Source organism: Diplotaxodon limnothrissa, linkage group LG17, assembly GCF_057381915.1.
Source record: "Diplotaxodon limnothrissa isolate DT_005_m linkage group LG17, D_limnothrissa_male_GT1.1, whole genome shotgun sequence".
Taxonomy (NCBI): domain Eukaryota; kingdom Metazoa; phylum Chordata; class Actinopteri; order Cichliformes; family Cichlidae; genus Diplotaxodon; species Diplotaxodon limnothrissa.
The window spans coordinates 22221774-22241974 of NC_140612.1; the positions used below are offsets into that span (position 1 = coordinate 22221774).

Genomic DNA, 20201 nt, shown 5'->3' on the forward strand with positions numbered 1-20201 from the left:
AGTTAGCTTGATTAGCAAGTCTGGCTATTAAATAAAATGCAGATTTATGGCACTTCAGAGGCAGCTTCAATTTCAGACATAGAGGGTCTTCCCATCTTTCATATAGTCTGTAATGCCGAGAGCTAGCAGTGCTGCTTTAACCCTCTGAGGTCTAAGTCATCATTAATGATGACCCTAACCCTAAGCAGGTTACTTGTGATCTGGTGTGTATTAACCCTCTGATATAATCACTGATGATTGTAATTCTAACCCTATCATAATCCTAACACTATTATAACATCTTTTTGTTAATTTGTCTCTACTGAAAACATTGAAAATGATGCTTAATTGTACTCTGGTGGGTTTTAATGTGATGCCAAGGGCTCCTGAGTCATGGCACCAAGGCCAAAGGACACCTTGGGCTTATCTCTGAGACACCAGCAGCTTTGACAAAACAGGAGCACTTGACTCCCCAAGAAGAGGGACCAAAGTACCTCGATTCATTATCATAACTTAGGCTACTGTATCATTGTATTTGCATAAACGTTTGTTGATATTTTTATGATTTATTTTCTTCATCATGAGAAAGAAAGGAGAGAAACATAGGTAAAAAGGAAGAGAAACTATAGCAGACAACCATACATGAATGAATGAACACATCACCTCTAAGTACTGTGTAACCGTGTTGGTTAGTACCTTTGCTCTGTGGAGGGTTCTGGCTGCGATCTCGGAGGATGTTGATCTGGTAGACGGCTCCATACGGTTCGAATAGCTCCTTCAGCTCCTTCTCTGACCAGGAGCGTGGAATCTGGCCCACAAACATCTTGATGGCGTCCGGGTCTGGCTGGTCCGAATGCTCCAGCGCCCCGTTCATTTTTCCGGCCGTGCCGTTACTGTTGAAGAGACAAAAGGCGGGACATTAGAACATCACAGACAAACCAATATCACTAACAGCTTAAGAATCAGGGTCTCTGTGTTCATGTTATGTGATTTAAACTGGATCTACAATGCTTTTAAGCATTTTCCTAATATTTTTGATTATCGTAGGAATCTCGAACTAAAACTACACACCCGTAAACACACTTAGACACAAACAAACTTGACCTGAAGCTAAATTTGAAAACTTAAAAGCAGTTTTCACTGGCAGAACAGCGTTACCCCGCAGTTTCAATTTCAAAAGACCAAATATCCAAACCGTGCTCTGGCTTGCTCATGGAAATTTCCCTTGTGTTAAAATAAATAACCTAAAGGTTGAGTGTATCGTTTCTGCACACAGCACAATTACACGTTTCAAATTTGCTCCCCAAAATTCAGCAGAAACTAAAATTTACGCAGCAGCATAAAAATCAGTCTTTGTTGCCTTGATTTTCAGCTTCACAACTGATTTTCTCAGTCAGCCCAGTGTATTGTAACCTTGTGGGGGGGGTTTTTAAACTAGTCATCCGCACACATATATATTGGTTTTTGCATACTGCAGTATCTAATAGAGTAGACATAGAATAAAATGGCCAAGATCCTAATGGGTTAAAGTGATTTGAAAGCTTAAACATCTGTAAAAGTAGAATATCATGAATTCTGAAGCATTTCAAAGCCACTATAAGAGAAGATACTGAGCTTTCAGCAGACACACACATGAAAAAGGAGGAAATAATAAAATATCTTAAATTAGAACCTTGGAACCAATATTGTGCAAAAAATTAATTTAACTTCAAAAAATGCCCTCCCAGGTTTTCATTCATAACACTATGGAAAAGGCTCTAAAACAGCCTTTAGAAACGTCACAAGGACACTGAAACTCAGTGAGAGCCACACTAATAAAATTCTCTTGGGTGCCTTCGCAGCTCCTTACAGCGGGGCGAGACAGCTTTCAATTTAGGTTTTACAGCCTGATATCCCCGAAGCCGGCAATTTTTATATACACTAGTGATGGGTCGTTCGCGAACGAAATGGCTCTTAGAGCCGGCTCTTTGACGTGAACGACGCGAGCCGGCTCCTTATCGCGAGCCGTCACGTGGGTTTTTGTTTTTTTTTTCTTTCTCTCAGCCTCTCTCTCGCACTTTTTTTCCGCTTCACTCTGCACGCGAGCCTTGTGCTTTACGCTGGGCAGAGGGGGGAGGGGCTGTAGTTACACTCAGTAGCACAGGAACAGAGCCAGAGAGAGAGAAAGAGAGGCAGGGACAACAACATTAGAAAGGTATAGTAATCATCCACAACTATTTTCGGTTGCAGATGATAAAGGATTGAGAAAGTTTATTCATGCAGGTCCATATGACAGAGAATATGCATGTTCTTTTAGTTTTCATATTATAATTTATATTTAATTGTGTTGTGGTTTGCAGTGTTTTGTGTTCTTTTCACTTTAAATTTGTGAAAGGAAAAAGCTGAAAATTTAAATAGTTAAAACTTGAAATGTGAATAGTTGATTTTTGTATTATATGATTTATTTATTACATTTTATGTGGAGTGAATAAATAAAAGTATATTTACGGTGGCCCCTAGAGACAAAGCACATACAAACTTCAAATCACGTACGAACTCTGAAGCATGTACAAACTCCAAAACACGTACAAACTCCAAAACACGTAAAAACTCCAAAAACACGTAAAAACACGTACAAACTCCGAAGCACGTAAAAACTCAGAAGCATATAAAAACTCAGAAGCACATAAAAACTCAAAACACGTACAAAAGACAACAGAAGTGCTCCAGGATGCTGGGCGCAGTGTTGAGCCTTTGTTATCTTGTGGCTACACAAGCCAGCAAGTACCAACGACCGGATTTGGTGTGTGGTAATAACAGGTAAATGAACTTTTTTTTAAATTATTTGAATATATATATGAGTGCCTGTGTATAAATATACAAACAATACACACATGCTTTCAATTGTGTAATTTAAGTGATCTAGTAGCTCTGCTTTGGAAGTTCAGTTCATGCTAGAAATGTGTTTTGGAGTTTGTACGTGTTTTGTCTCTAGGGGCCACCGCATATATTTATATATAAACATATATAAATAAAACCACTTGTTTTTACGTTAGTAATTCCTTTTGTGCATAATTTTATATTATTGTTAATAATAAATTAATTAAAGCAACAAAACAACCTGAAGAGCCGGTTCGGAGCCGAAAGAGCCGGCTCTTTTTAGTGAGCCGAACCGAAAGAGCCGGATCTCTAAAAAGAGCCGGAAATCCCATCACTAATATACACTGACCTGACACATCAGCAAACTGACATTTCACTGTGATGCTAAGTGTGGATTTTTGATAGCGGAGATGTAGCGATTAGTGATGGGATTTCCGGCTCTTTTTAGAGATCCGGCTCTTTCGGTTCGGCTCACTAAAAAGAGCCGGCTCTTTCGGCTCCGAACCGGCTCTTCAGGTTGTTTTGTTGCTTTAATTAATTTATTATTAACAATAATATAAAATTATGCACAAAAGGAATTACTAACGTAAAAACAAGTGGTTTTATTTATATATGTTTATATATAAATATATGCGGTGGCCCCTAGAGACAAAACACGTACAAACTCCAAAACACATTTCTAGCATGAACTGAACTTCCAAAGCAGAGCTACTAGATCACTTAAATTACACAATTGAAAGCATGTGTGTATTGTTTGTATATTTATACACAGGCACTCATATATATATTCAAATAATTTAAAAAAAAGTTCATTTACCTGTTATTACCACACACCAAATCCGGTCGTTGGTACTTGCTGGCTTGTGTAGCCACAAGATAACAAAGGCTCAACACTGCGCCCAGCATCCTGGAGCACTTCTGTTGTCTTTTGTACGTGTTTTGAGTTTTTATGTGCTTCTGAGTTTTTATATGCTTCTGAGTTTTTACGTGCTTCGGAGTTTGTACGTGTTTTTACGTGTTTTTGGAGTTTTTACGTGTTTTGGAGTTTGTACGTGTTTTGGAGTTTGTACATGCTTCAGAGTTCGTACGTGATTTGAAGTTTGTATGTGCTTTGTCTCTAGGGGCCACCGTAAATATACTTTTATTTATTCACTCCACATAAAATGTAATAAATAAATCATATAATACAAAAATCAACTATTCACATTTCAAGTTTTAACTATTTAAATTTTCAGCTTTTTCCTTTCACAAATTTAAAGTGAAAAGAACACAAAACACTGCAAACCACAACACAATTAAATATAAATTATAATATGAAAACTAAAAGAACATGCATATTCTCTGTCATATGGACCTGCATGAATAAACTTTCTCAATCCTTTATCATCTGCAACCGAAAATAGTTGTGGATGATTACTATACCTTTCTAATGTTGTTGTCCCTGCCTCTCTTTCTCTCTCTCTGGCTCTGTTCCTGTGCTACTGAGTGTAACTACAGCCCCTCCCCCCTCTGCCCAGCGTAAAGCACAAGGCTCGCGTGCAGAGTGAAGCGGAAAAAAAGTGCGAGAGAGAGGCTGAGAGAAAGAAAAAAAAAACAAAAACCCACGTGACGGCTCGCGATAAGGAGCCGGCTCGCGTCGTTCACGTCAAAGAGCCGGCTCTAAGAGCCATTTCGTTCGCGAACGACCCATCACTAGTAGCGATGGATCTATATGGGATGTCAGTAAATCCACACTGAAGGACTGAGGTGAACTCAGATTTTATTTTACAGCGCAACAGCAAAAGCAGCATACAAAGTACGTCTTTTTTTTCACTGCACTTGCCGACACAAGACCGAGCTGTAGCCGACAGAGGAGACACTCTGTGCGAATATATGTGCGCCGTGATGCATGTGTGAATGTTTGTGCGTGTTCGCACGCCTCGCTGGATGAGGGGTAAACAGCGTGCGGCGTGGTAATGCGAGGTTTTGTGTGAGGGATTAGGCTGCAGAGCCAGTACAGTAAACCTCCAGGCCGCCTCTAACAGGACACAGATGCTTACACGCCGATCGGTCTGCTTATATATCTCCACATCTGGAATGCATACGAAAAGGAGTTGAAGTGCTTTCCCGCCCTTTCACTGCAGAGCAACAACACTTATCGTCACAAAACACACTCGTGGCTCCTCTCTCTGTTATTTATTTATTTAATTATGCACCAATGAAGGTGAATAACTTTCAGCACCTTTCAGCAGTAAGGCCATGACAGAGATGAGAGCGGCACCTGAGTACGCACGAGCCAAAGTGTGGCTGTGTTTTGACGATAATCACACACACATGGCTGCAAACAACCTCTTACATACACGCAAGCGCCATCAAGGCCTGTGGTCTATTGAAGACGGCTGAAAACCAGTTTAATGAAACCAAAGTCAATGGCTGTGCTGTTTTATTGCTCTTCTCTTCCTTTTGTTGTTCTCAGCAGGAGAGTGAAAAAGCATTATCTTAAGAGGCAAAAACAAAACAAAGCCAAATCCTGAGCTTGGTTAGCTGACAACGCTAATACCACCCTATAAAGCTCAGCGAGAGCGAAAGGAGAAAGAGTTGCAGGAAGGAGGGAGGGGGAAAGAGAGAGATTGAGGGAGAGGAAAGAAAACATCCAGACCTTTGAACGCGGGCCATCCATCTTTTGCAGAAAGAGCCAAGGCGCTCGGCAGAAACGCCCAATTCTTTAAAGGACATAAAGGACATGTCAAATAAAACGCCAGAAATGGAGAAGGAGTCAACGAGCCAAGCCCGTGCTAACAGTCCTCTGGGCAATAACCGCTCCTCGCTAAGCTGTCCGATAAATCGCTCGGGCCTGGGTACTGCACGAGCCCCAAGGGTGGTAGCTGACGGCAGGGGGGGGGGGAGGAAAGAAGGGAGGGAAGGGCGGCGGTGGTAGCAAGTAGCTGACTGGCCCTATCACCGGCTGATATTTAGCCACATAAACGGCGAAGACGACTGCATCGGACAAGCTGCGGTGGTCGCTGGGTTCAGACTGCAGCACATCATGCCTTCGCCCTCTGACACACACACACAAAGCTGATGTGTGTGTGAAAGCTAAAGAGCAGAAAGAGGGGGAATAGGCTGGAGACAATCCCTCATTGTTAGCTGTTTATGTGAGGCTTGTGGGGACTGAGCAAGGCCAAGGGGGGAGACGATACAATAGCCGGTGTCAGAGGATCGCCTCCCTCGTCCAGGACACTGTCCACCCTGTGCTCCTTCCACCATTCACTCTGCCTGCTAAGACAATGAATAGCTTCACACCAGCAGCCATAAGGTGTACGAATGCTCACAGAGCTGTCTTGTGTAGATTGCACGCTCCGTCTTTCCCTTAGGTGGTTGGAAGTAGGTGCCTCTGCTAACTATAAAGGAATGAGCGGCTCTTCCATCGCCCCTGTGGCCAAGACTGACAAGGTGTTATTGGAGGCAGGCAGAGCTTTATAGTGTGTGTGTGTGTGTGTAGATGTTTGTGAAAGTGTGTGAAGCTTAGCAGGAGAGTGTCCTGGGGCTCGGATTAAGTCGTTGAGTGGATCCACTCCTGCCATAGACTCTCCATCTCCCTCCCTCTTTCCCTCTTCTTGCACTTCTTTTCTCTCTCCCTCCCTCTCAATTTGAGCCAATTGTTTGCCTTAATGGCTTAACTATTGCTTCCATCACTCCGGTCTCCCTGAAGCACAGGGCTGTGACTGAGGGCTGATCTACACTCACTATGTGTATGTGTGTATTAAGCCCGGCTAAAAAAAAAAGTGTCTGGGTAGGGCTTTGAAGCATGTGCTGAGGGCTGCTATTCCCTCACCTTGCACTCACATTAGACAGCAGGCTTGTTTGACCAAACTACAGCTGCATTATATTGATCATAAAACCTTATGATGGTTATTTATTTATTCATGCATCATCTTCATTATACATTCACAGCTCCTCAAACCTCCTCTCTCAGCATATTTTTGGCAAATTCAATAATTGGCTTCAGTGGTAACAGTGACATGAGAAGCGAGCTATCAAGACGTGCTTGCCAGGACTGTAGCATGTCTGAACCCAGCTTAGCTCAGATACTGAAAGATAACATTTATTTAATGTGTGTTTTTCACTTTACTTGGGCATGAATCAAAACGGAAATGCAACAGAAAAGCTGGAAATGTTTATCATCAAGCCATTCACCACTCATCCGTGTGGTTTCTCTCTTTTCAGTGCCCTCAGGTTCCAGCTGTTAACTTGTAGAACACACAGTTAACAGTCAGGTTGCAGAAAGTGACTTATTTGGACTTAAAACATCTACTTTGTGGGAGGGCTGGTTTAAGCACATTTAAAGAAGCTGTTTAGAAGCAGAATATAGTCCAAAGTATAGCCAAGAAAACAGTTAGAAGGCCTCAAGATTCCTAATAATGTTCAAGAAAGGTCATCCAATAATTTCTGGGGGTGTGGGGAACAAGCTTTTAACATGTTATTGACAAGTTAAAATCAAGTTCAGCACTCAGGCTGTCTTTAGTGCTGTTATTGTCTGGAGACAAAATGTTTTTTAGCTGCTTAATGTTCCACTACATTTACCAGGTATTTGCTAAGTTAGTCTTTTAGTCATTAAGAGCTGGAAAATTGCAAGAGCTTTTCTTTTGAAAGCAGTGACCCAGATATTAACGTGATGAGAAAGATGAGACAGAACCAAAAGCTGTGGACATGTAGGGCTGCCATCGAGTACTCTAAATTCAACTATATAACTGAATACTAAGAAATTTGGAAATTCAACTGTAAAAATGAATGCATGTGTAGTTGAACGGACTCAGATGTACTGTCCTGCGCGGTCAGGAGAGAGCTGAGCCTAAAAGCGAAGCTGTGAATTTACAGATTGATCTAAGCTATGGCCATGAGCTGTAAATAGTGACCGAAAGAATTAAATTGCTGATGCAAGTAGAGGAACTGAGCTTCTGATGAAGGGTGTCTGGGCTCTCCCAGGTGAGGGTTAGGAGCTTGATCATTCGAGCTGGAACTTCTCTAAATCGACAGGAGGTAGTTGAGGTGGTTAGAGTATCTAATTAGCCTGCCTCCTTGAAGCTTCCAAAGTGAGTCGTTTTGGGCATCTCCTACCAGGAAGAGGCCCCTGGGCCAGAGTCAAGCCATGCTGAACAGATTACACCTCACTGCTGGCTTGGGAGTGTTCAGTGTACGCCTAGAAGAGTTGCAGGAGGGGATCGGGCATTGGGAGGTCTAGATGTCTCTGCTTAGGCTGCTGCCCTCTTGACCTGGACCCAGAGAAGCAGCAGAAAATTGATATATGGCTGTGAATCTAGACACAATCCATCCATCCATCCATCCATCTTCTTCCTCTTGTCTGGGCCCCAGTCCCTGGGGGAACCTGAAAGACCTTGTAGAGACACCCTAGGACATGCCAGAACCCTTCACCCAGGATGAACCATCTCAACTGCCTCCTTTCGATGTGTCGGAGCAGCAGCTCTACTCTGACACCCCCACCCAAATGACCAAACCATCTGTAAGGGAGAGCCAAGACACCCATCATCATATCCACATCCCTCAGTTACTACTCACAGCTCGTGGCCATGACAGCTTGTGTAAACTGACAGCTTCACTTTTAGGCTCACCTCTCTCTTCACCACAGTGAACCAGTACAGCTAGGGGTCATGTTGAACCAAAGCACTGATTTTAGAAATTGTGGCGCTCTCTGGAAGTCAGGAGGGATTCAGGCAGAAAATAAACAGATTATTATATCATGAGAAACATACAATGTAGAATTAAGGTTCTTTATGACAGTCAAATCATTAACTTTCTGAGTTCTCCTATTTTTTCTCCAAACACAGTGTTGCCACACAGCAATAGACTGGCAATAAAAACCCTAAAAATATATTGCTTTGCTGTGGATTTTACAGGTAGAAGGAAAAAGGAAAACAATCTTTGCCTCCACAGATAAAGAGTAAATGGTGACAGCGATAAGCTACCTGGACTACATTAACCACCTGCTCTCCCCTCTGTTGGCCTTGTTCACAGCTGGAGTTCAGTAGGCAGCAAGATAGGAATGTGCTCCAAACAGACAGTCGGAAAGTGACGGAGGTAAAAGTAGGAGTAAAAGAGAGGGAGAGGGTGGAGGAGATGGATGCAGATGAGCCAGGTCTAGAGTAAGCACAGCAAAGAGCTCAGCGTGTGCTCTCTCAGAAACCATACACACATGCATGTACACATATCACACATGCATACACACACAGGCTCTGGTTCAGGCTGGCTGCGCTGATCCCCCTGCTGTTTTCCCCTTCTGTTTCTGCTCTAAAACACACATCCATTCTGACTCCCGTAACCCCTCAATCGGAGCACACACACATACAAGTACACACACTCCAGTGGGTTCGTGGAAAGGCCGAGCTGTCACACACTTCTTCTCATTGGCAGTGTGTTTGCAGGGTGTGCAACAGTCCCACAGGGGAACTAATCTTGCTGACAAGCAGAGTGAGAAACATCAGTTCCCCTCTTCGCCCCAGAGGGAGTGCGGGGACCAAGGTCAGCTTACTGCACATACACAAAGACACACCTACAAATATGTTAGAAAACACACACAGACATACTACCACGGGCAATCAGATCTCCTCAGATGTGCACACCTTGACAGATTCTGACATGACTTAACACAAACAGACAGAAATCGTGAAAGACGCTGAAAGGGGTACATCAAGGGCTACATGACAATTCAATAATACTACTTTCGGAAGAAATGACTCCACGATCAGTACACAGCAGGAGATAGTTTGTTTAAGACATGGACTGTCTGGGTAGAGCTGGGAAGAAGCAACAAACACGATAGCGGCTCTCTTGGGCTGCATTAAGCAGATATTTCCCGTCTCACATGCATGCTAGCAAATAATACACAGACTTTGTAGATGTGACCTGTCAAGTTAAAAAGCTTGTGTTTGATCAGATGTTTCCAGGCATTTTCTTTCTCAATTGCACCTCTATTTAAAAAAATTCCAGCTCTGCACTGTGTGTTGAAAATGTAACCCTGTATTCTTAAGTTCAATCACTACTAACTAGTTAGTTCCATCTCTTAGTGACTCCTGTTTAACTGCTAGCTGGCTGACTGGATCACAGCTTTAGACAGCATGGCTCCCAATAAAATTGGAAGTCTGAAGATTAAAAACAGACCAGGAAACCCCAGTAAAGCAGAGAGCGGATGCGTCATCCATACTTTTTTGCCAATGATGTAGTTCTATTGGCCTCAAGAGAATGTGACCTTCAGCATGCACTGGAGTGGTCAAGTTGCCTCAACCGAGTGAGGAAATTATGAATATCATATGAACATCATATGAAGATATTAAATTTACTGCAGCTGAGTCAGCTGGAATGAGAGTCTCCAAGTCTGAGGCCATGGTTCTTGTGGGTTGGTGGAAAGAAGCTGCCTCAAGCAAGTGAGTTCAAGTATCTTGGGAACTTATTAACGATTCATCAGCAGTAATGCAGGTGTTGCACCAGACTGTTGTGGTGAAAAGAGAGCTGAGGCTCACGTTGAGGTTTCCTCTGTGGTTCCGGAGACAGGGCGAAGGGCTCAGACATTCGGAGAAGTATTGGAGTGAAGCTGCTACGTGTCGAAAGAAGTCAGTTGATGTGGTTTGGGCATCTGGTTGGGATGCTTCCTGGGTGACTCTCTTTGGATGGTTTCTGCGCAGGCCTAAGCGGGTAGATCCAGAATGAGCTGGAGAGATTATACATCTTATTTACCCGGGAACACCTCTGGAACTCCTTGGAAGAAACTGGGAAGTGTGGCTGGGGAGCAGGACAAGTGGAACATCCTGCTTAGCCTCCTGCCATGTGTTTAATATATGGGGGCCCAAAGCTTGTAGATCTTTCTCTGTAGGGTTCCACAGATAATCATTAGCTCCTGAACTCTGATACCATCTAACCCATTTGAACAGTGATGCTCTATTCATGTTCTTTATATCCCTGAAAATGAAAGAGAAGTTGGCTCTGCTGAGTGCATTTTCCCCCATTGGACACACTGAGCATCAATGAGCACATCACACAGCCTTCTGCATTAAAATGAGGTGAGGAAGGCACACTTGTAAACATACTTGGAGATCCTTAGAAATATGAGATTTACAAAATCACTGCAGCCATTTAAATGTGCTCCTTTCATCAACACTCGCCCCAAGTGAACAGCGCTCATACGCACCTTGGAATTCTAACATCTGTGCATCAGTGTGCGCACACGTACGTATAACGTGCATGCAGATACGCGCACATCCAGTGAAACACACTCACAATTCACTTCATGAGCCTCAGTGTTTTCTGCAGATTAGTAACTTCACCAAACAACACAAGAGCCACATATTTTTCCCTCCAGAATCCCAGTCCGTAACTGATTTTGTCAGTGCACGGCGGATTAGTGACTCAAACTAAATGAATGGCATTCAGTGTTATTATTGGAACACTTTTAGGTTTTCTCTAAGTGACTTACAGCGAGGTAAACTGGCTCCCAGGGGCCCTGTAGAGGGAGTGTGATATTGACTGTGATTCACTTGAACTTTACAATAAGCAATATTCCACCCACCTTGAGTACAGCTCTGGGATAACAGCCACTGCTACATGTTTCATAATAAATATTTTTTATTATCAGTGTTTCTATGCAGCGGGGAGGAGGAAAGCAGCAGAAAGTGCTCGGTCTGTATGAAACTGTATGATTGCCTTTATGTGTGTGCACGCATTTTGCGGTTGCCATGGAGACGTGGCAGTACATGCGATGCAGGGAAACGATCAGATAAATGTCACAGTACCTAATGAAGCTGCACCGGTGCCCTGACGCTCAGCTAGCTCTGCGCTAACGAGCTACCGCACGCCGTCGCCGGATAATGAGGGAAGACACACATACACCTACGCTCTAACACTCACACACACACAAACGCACACTTAGACACTCACAATGTGAAGTAAACGTACTGATGCATGACACACATGGACACAAGTGAAATGTGTCTCATTCTGCTCGTTTCTCATGTCTCATATTTTCCTGCATGTATAAAACGCTGGAGGAGCCCACACTGTTTTCTTGGAATTAAAGCTCCCTTGTTGGGTGCTGCAGGTGGCAGTTCATGCGGTGTGATCTGTGGCACATAAAGCTACCTTGATATGAATACTTGAAAACAAATGACAAAGTAAAAGCTTGGCTGAAAAAATAAAACAGTTTCCCCGCAATGGAAATGCTTAAACGCTGCTAAAAAACTCATCGCTTTTGTCAGTTTTTGGCTTTGAGCCTGGCTGACAATGACATTTTTTGGTTTATGATGAGAACAGTCGAAGCAATACTTCTCCAGGCTTTCTGGGGTCTTTCATAGTATTTCTTTGGACATTGGCTGGTTTTTCACTCAATTTCAGTCCAGGTGTTTTTACTTGTCAAGTCACTAAACACTAACCTATGAAACAGTTAAGCATAAGACACCTAACTCAAGGGATGAACAAGTGTTCTGCCTATGCATAACAAACAACTTAGCAAATAACCAATGTTAAGGGTCTGTCATGGTTTGTGGATGCAGTTCAGCAAGTGGTGTTGGGGATATTGTCAAAACGGTTGGAATTATAACCCAGAAAAGTACATTTAGATGTGGATGCACCATCCAGTACCATCTAAAAAGGTTCTGATCTGACAACAGCTTAATTTTTCAGCATGAAAATGATCCACCAACACACTGCCAGTGGGTTGGGAACACCAGTAATATTGAACAAAAGAGAGCCAACACCCTCTTTTTTTCTTATATACTGGATTTCTATGTCTTTTTACATATCCATAAATCACACCACCTATATCTGATTTTCCCAGAAAGACAAAGAAATGAGGACTGGATCAAGGCTTTTTCATAGCTTTGTATATGAACACATGCAATATATCTGTGTATTTATGCAACATGTCAGATAAGCTTTTTAAGAACATATAGCAAGATAATGTTCCCATCAGCACAAACATTTGGAATCGGACTGATCAAATAACAGGATGTGTTAAGCTAAAAAGCCTTAAAGTTAACACTTCATTTCTCCTACCTCAGCAAGTCATTAGCATAAAAATACAAAACATTCAGACAGCCACTGTGTCGTTTTTAGCCAGCTCTGACTTTTACTTTTAAGGGCTGAAATGGAAAGCATTATGAAAGATGTCATCTCATCTGGTGAAACATCTGGCCAAAATGGCCTTTAAAAGTTATTTATGAATGTCGAGAGATGAACAGATTTAAAAACACAGTGAATGAATCAAAAAGAAGAAAGAATGATAATGAAGCGTGCACCCAATCTGTAGCCACTTGTCTTCTTCCTTCTTTTTCTTTTCACCGGCTTTCATGTAAACGTAATGCAAGCAACCACCCCACCCCATCACACGAGCGCCTTGCAGCTAACGGTGTGAACAGAACAGCGCTGGGAAGAAAATATAGGTCAGAATAATTTTTGAACAGGTCTGATTCTTCTGAATTCAGGCATTTTCCAGTCAAACACACACACACACACACACACACACACACACACACACACACACACACACACACACACACACACACACACACACACACACACACACACTCTGAGCCTCATATAAGAATGCCTGTAAATGTATCACAGCTGAGTACCCAAAAGAAAGCCTCAGCAGGTACACCCAAAATTGGTATATGAATAACTCTATTTCGTCTCTATTCAAGCTTGAGTTTTCTACCCCCCTTAACTTCTTTTAAAAATGCTTCACGGTTCATAAAGAAAGAACATGTTATGGATGAATGAGGTCCTTTCAAAGAAAGTGCAAACATTATTCTACTGTTCACAGCCTGTCTGCATGTGTGTAAGTTAATTAAGTTGCACAACGAAACTTAAACTGTGTATTAGTCACCGTGCCACTGCCTCCCATACACACACACACACACACACACTCAAAGTGCTATTTTATAATTTGCGAGAAGAAACAACAAGGTGATGAACGCTGTCACATGCAGAGGAGGAGTGGAGCTGAACTACGACCTAGGGTTAAGTAAAGATGAGGGTTTGGGTTAAAATACATTCCTTCACAACCTAAAGCACCTGCTCCAAAGCTGAATTTGCTCAGTGAAAGATTTTAAACACACCTTTTCACATGATCTCTAGATGTTTTCTAGCTTTTGGTTTTCACTGACAACAGCTGGCAAGCAGGTAGATTAGCAACTGGTGTTGACCTTTACATCCAAATCTGACAAAATGATATGAGCTTTGGTATAGTCCTTTTTGCACATACTGCCTCCACAGTCATCTATGGATTTAACCTCTGTCCATGGTAAACTCCTAATCATGGACAATACAAAAGGTTTTCCAACCACCACAAGCATTTGTAAAGATGTACAAGTTTCATCTAGACACAAGAAAAATCAATAAGTTTGTATCTTTTGAGAGATAAATAGAAATATTGCCTGCTTACACTGTAGGAGAGGTCACAAGGTCACTGGATTCAATAACGCTCTTCCTCGTGGGAGCGTGAATGAGCAAAATGAATTTTAATGCACATCTGGTCACAAAGTTTTCAAGCTCGCAAATACACAGATGGGGAGGCAATCTGCTAGAGACAAAAATAAAAATATTCCCGCACGGGGAAAATTCTCAAACACTGAGTGGTGGCCTTAATGTTTTTCTATTTTTGGGGCCAATATTTTGGAGAAAAAAACAAAAAACAGCTGCACTTAGTTTTTACCGCTTCTTCTTCTGTTTTTTTTTCTACTTTAACAACGCAGTTCCTGGAATTTTCTCCCTCAAAATATGCTTTCTAGCTCACATCAGTCTGACCTTGAGTTTCTGTGCGTGTGTGTGTGTGCACGTGATAAAAAGGAAGGGGGGGAAGGAATTAGAGCGTCTTAAAGCCTCAACACCAGATTGGTCAAATCCAGGCAGTAGCAGCAGTATTCCACCCTAATCTTTAGCACACTTCCTCTTTTCTTCACCCCACATCCTCCCTATATCTTGTTGCCATGGGAACAGCAATGGACATAGGGGGTGAGGGCATCTGGGGGGGTGGAAGCTCTGGGTGTCAGGTAGGTAGGTGCCTCACCCTTGACTCTTTGGTGGATTTGCACCGTGTCCCTCGTCTCATTCTTCCAGCTCTCTTATCTCACCCTGGAAAAAGCCTTCGTCTCCCTTCGTCTCCCTTCCGTCATCACCCCTCGTCCCTCTCACTCAATCTCTCATGTTTGCGGGCTTAATGAGAAACAGCTTGTTTGTGGTGTGAGTCTGCGTGCGTGCCTGTGCGTCCGCGTGCGACCGTGTGATGAAATGGCAGTGGCTCTGATTGTCTGGCATCGCGCTGCGGCTGCACTCTGCCAAAAGTCATCATCTGATTCGCCGACGGGGATGATGGCCCATTTGACTAATGCTTCTCCGCAAAACGGGCCAACAATGCCGATCCAGCGAACAGAAGAAATAGCGGACGGGCTGATGGTGATAGTGGTGGGGGATCATATCAGATTGGTACCGGTTCAATTCAGCTGATGGAACTGGCGGAAAAATAAAAGTCACCTGGGCCTTCACAGGTGCTTGAGTGCTTTTGCGTGTGTTTTACAGTAAATCCTTGTCTGCTTGTACAACATGCAACACCTCCACCACTGTGCCCCGCTTGAACAATAAATCCCCCCCGGTGTGTTCATGCACATTGGTCGTGACACCTCTAAAGGGGACAACAGAGCAGAAAACCACAGGGTAAATACAAAAAAAGAAGAAAAAGCACAAAAAGGGCATCAGACAGAGACAAACAGGAACAGAGACAGGCGGGAGAGAAAACAGGGCACTTGCCAGCAACAAACCACCACTGATTTAACAACACGAGTGCATTTGCTGTACTGGCTTTGGCACAATTGTGTCCCATTGTGAGCAAACCTCTACGCTGCTTGCAGTACAAAGGTTATGAAAGCCTGTCAGTTACCTCTATTAGCATGTGGAGAGGATCCTATTTTCATATATGATGTCAATAAAACAAAAAGGTGTGTGTTTTTTTTTTTTTTACTCAGCATATTCCAGGTGAAACTGCTTTTAAGACTTTAATCAGCCATTATTAGACACACATATACCCCGTACGACCTCAGAGGGGAAGGAGCAGTAGTTCTTGCAGTAGTGGAGAGGATGCTCGGAGCAAAAGCAAAGTGAAGTTGAACACAGTGGAGAGAGACAGCCGGGGGAAACCTATTTATTGGCTGGCATGGGAGGGCAATGTTTTCTGTGTTGGTGTGTGTGTGGCCAGAAAAAAACCCAACACTGAGAAGTTCCTTTTCTCTGCGAGGACACATCTGTAAACTCTTGTTTGCGCTGTAGTTTCCCTCGTAGATCATTTCAAGGCGGTTGTGACTGAGTGCGATTGTGTGTTTGACCTCAGGCTCCCACTAAACACAAAATACAACTGGGGTGTTTTGTCCACATGTACAACACATTCTTCTGTTTGACGTCACATTAACCCACACAAACTGTACTGAGGCTGTACAGCTATATGCTTGCCAAGTCCCTTTACTCCTTTGATTTTCCTCTTAATCAGAATCAGAATACTTTATTAATCCCGAAGGAAATTAGGGATCCTGGTTATCCTTATCCTGGTTTTATTCCACTTCAATTTAAGAAACAAACAAACAAAGAAGACATGGTTCCTCACCCAGGAGGTGTCCATCTCAACTGACTCCTTTCAATGTGGAGGAGTAGCGGCTCCACTGTAAGTCCCTCCCGACTGATTGAACCCCTCAGCCTGTCATCCATAATACTTGGAACTTTAAGCAATAATTTCAAGTGATCCCCCATGACAGAGAAAAAAAAACCTAGGGACCAGTTTCCCCTGCCTGGTATAGGGTTACTGTGGTCACGCCCTGGAACCAGGCCTCTTACAGGGGGTTCAGTGTCCCAGCCCAGGAGAGCCTGAAGAGACAAGACTTCAAAAACCAGAGGTTGATGTCACAGTGGCTACATCCATCTTATCTAAAGCCTGTTTTATTTTTAATCATTTATACAGTCAGGTCACCAACTCTCCAGTTCAAAACTCATGAAATAATTCCAGGAAACAGCACATAGTTTTCATTGCACTTCACTAAGATCTCCTGCAAAGCATTAGTCAAATAATACCTAACTTTACCTAACTTTATATTTCATAACGTAAGCAGATCAGGTTTGATTTGGTATTGCTCAATAATTAGTAATGTTTGTGCATATAACTCTTTGGACTTTCACATTATTCATCTACTTACTGCCTCTTTTGCTTTTTATAGCCTTTCCTCCCTCGTTTCTGTCTCTTTCTGCTTGTGTGATTCGTTCAGTGCACCGTCAGTATTAAGGAGGAAATCACTTGCACATTAAAGCCCTGCGTTTCCAAGCACTTTACTCAATAAAATTGTGGCAATTCACACTCTGAACCCAGTTTACGGGGTGTTGGGAGGGCGCTGGATCTCAGACAGCTGACAGGTTTCCACTGAGAACAGCAGGTGATCTCCAATCTTTGGACCTGCCTCCTGGACAGAAAGTGCCTCACCAAGAGTTGCTGCTAATGCCCACTACAGTGTAATTATTCCTGTAATGTTGTAAAGGAGGAGGGCTCGAGCTGGAGGGGGACGGGGGGAGAAAGCGGGTGATAGCATTAACAGATATTAGGGTGGGTGGGGTGTTCATTTTCATTAGGTTTTATGGGTCGGAAAAACAATGTCATGCATACCAATTAGCGCTGGAACAGATGGCTCAATATGGTTCTATGTTCAGTGCCATGCAAGGAGCAGGAGTCTGACAGTAACAACCCAGGCAACAGCATCAGGCCGGTCAACAGGAGGAAGGAGTTCAGGCTTCCAGCTGTTTGGAAAAAAAACCTTTCCTTTCCTTTGCTTTGGTTTGGTTTCCTTTCCTTTCCTTCCCTTATTTCTGCCCTACATTCCAGGTCAGGACCTCCAGGGCAAAATTAAACCTTGATCAGTCTGTTCATCAGCCTCTCTGAGGAGGGAGCCATATGCTGACATATGCTGACGGAAAGGGAGAGGGATTGGCTAATTATACTTGTGTGTGTGTTAGTGTGCATGTGCAAATCAACACAAACGGTCTGAGCGACATTGCTTCGCAAGGCCCCAAAGTGAGTGAGTATCTGGCTGACATTCTGCTCTGATATTCGATATCTTTAAATCTGTTTTTCTTCCAATTGTTTTTCATTCTTTTTTTTCTCATGTGGTTCACATGGAAACAGTCTTTTTTCTTTGTGCATCAGTTTTGAAAAGCCTATGAAAAACCAGTAAGGCTGTCAGCAGACACTAACAGAATAATAATACCATTTCCACATAATACTGATACTAATCGGGATAATAAAACACTTTCAACACACATTTGTGAAGAAATCAAACAAATGTGTGCCTTACTGAATTAATTTAGCACTGTTCTCTTACAGAACCAGCGCTGTATTGATCAAGCCAACAATACCAATAAAAAAACTCAAACAAAACCCATCATATCTGATGGATGACTCAGTGACAACTCAATATCCAGCCTGTAAAGTGGAGCTATTTTCGACAACTAGAGGGCAGAAAACAAATCTAAGCAAATTAACAGTTCCAACGAAATGATGCAGTTTTTAACCATACTATTTCCTGCGTTTACAGAGAGTAGTCACTCTCCTTTCAGCTCTGTTTTGATCTCCACCAACCTGTCGAGTGGGTTTATAAGGTGGTGAAGCTGAACCATCTGGTAAATGTCCTAAAAATTCTAAATAATTAGGTAGAATTCAGAAAACTTCAAAAACATTGCAAAGTTAAATCTGAAGTTCTTTGCCATTTCTGAGCAAGATGTTAACTTATGACGGTTCAAGGAAGGGTATCCACCCATCAGTTATCTAAACTGGAGCATGGACTGGTATACTTTTTGTCTATTACACTCATCTGTGCTCCAGGGACAAGTTGAGTTTTAGGCAAGCCCGTGAGGCACAGCTGTACCTTTGGTGTGGTTGCAGTGTGGTTTGCAGAACAGTTCAGTTGAATGGTTCAGTTTGACCATTCAAGCCTTTCCCAAGGCTAACACAAAAAAGATTTGTATCCACTGAAAATCTACAATTACCCTAACATACTGTCTCAGGGTAATTGTCTTTACTGTGCAGACAAGTTGGCATCTTCCCTGAAAAATGCAAGTGATTGTGACAACCTGCTAGTGACAAACGCAGTCACAAGAAAGTTTCTGATGCCGCACCTGCTTTGTGGCTGATTTCACATGGAAATAGCAAACTTCAGCAGCCACTTGCCAACCTGTTGCGACCAGAGATCACCACTAAGTCACTGACTGTCTTGAGACCTGCGTCAGTATAGGAGAACAGCGGGATAGAGACTTCCACACTGGTGCTTTGTTCTACATTGGTCATAAAAAGATGCGTTCGTACGCACCAATCATATGAATGGGAATCTCCATCTGTATGCGCACACAACTCTCCACTCTAGCTTAAGAAAATGAAAGAGGCTTCAACTCATGATCTTATTCAGCAGCTGGGCTTTACAAATAGATTTTGACTGAGTTAAATAGTACCCAGACCTCTAATTTAGCAAAATAAACCAAAACAAATCAGACGAAGAACTTCCTCAAAAAACAACCGGTGATAGATATGAAACTATTATGACCTGAAATCGAAAACTTTGCTGCGAGGTGACAGCCTTCAACACAGCTTCGCCATGCTGCCCCTAACAAAGGGTTGCTCACCTAAAATACACTGAATATTTTGCTCGCTTGCTCTATCTGTATCTAGACAAAGAGATTGCTTTTATCTTTATTTAAGCTCATTGCAAACGCTTTCTGCAGGAGCAAATTTCCCTAAGAAAACAGTCCACAGCGGTGTCTGTGTATTACAAAGGGCAATGCTTCTGGAGAGATGCCGTTACATTTTTTTGAATGCGAGTTGTCAATGCTTTGAGGCCGACAAATGAAATTCCTTTTACCTCTTGTGTTGTTGTGGCAGCTAAAGTCTAAGAGACAAATATCTGTGAACCTGAAAAAACCACCTGCACGGCTAAGTAGAACTAGAAGTAAGTGAGAAAATATCTTTTCCCTTTTCTCTTTTTTTGGTAAATTGGGTGAATCTGCCCTTTAATACCCACCCACTGGACCCAAACTGGCACATCAAAGGCCCCTTTGTATGCTTTCTCATTTCCTATCTACAGTGGTCCTTTCTCCTCTCACTGGCTTTAGAGCTCAGCTTTACATCTGTAGAAGCAGGGTGGGTACAGGTGTGCCTCCCCACTTCAGAGACTTTATACTAGCAAACACTTTCACTGCAGTGTTAGCCACGGCTCAGTGGGTCTGAATGGGGAAGCGCTAACAGGCTAGCGCTGCAGCTCCGGAGCCCATTGATCTGTGCTGCTCACTAATAACAGACAGCA

The 20201-nt window shown here is 42.8% G+C and overlaps 1 protein-coding gene across 13 annotated transcripts in view; it reads right to left on the reverse strand.

Moving 5' to 3' along the window:
* celf2 (cugbp, Elav-like family member 2) overlaps nt 1-20201 on the reverse strand; it is a 239346-nt gene that overhangs the window by 96324 nt on the left and 122821 nt on the right. For all 13 annotated transcript variants that reach the window (XM_085375374.1, XM_085375363.1, XM_085375361.1 and 10 more), the window contains one exon: nt 676-872. In XM_085375374.1, coding sequence (XP_085231500.1) covers nt 676-872 — 197 coding nt within the window. The remainder of the gene's footprint in view (nt 1-675; nt 873-20201) is intronic.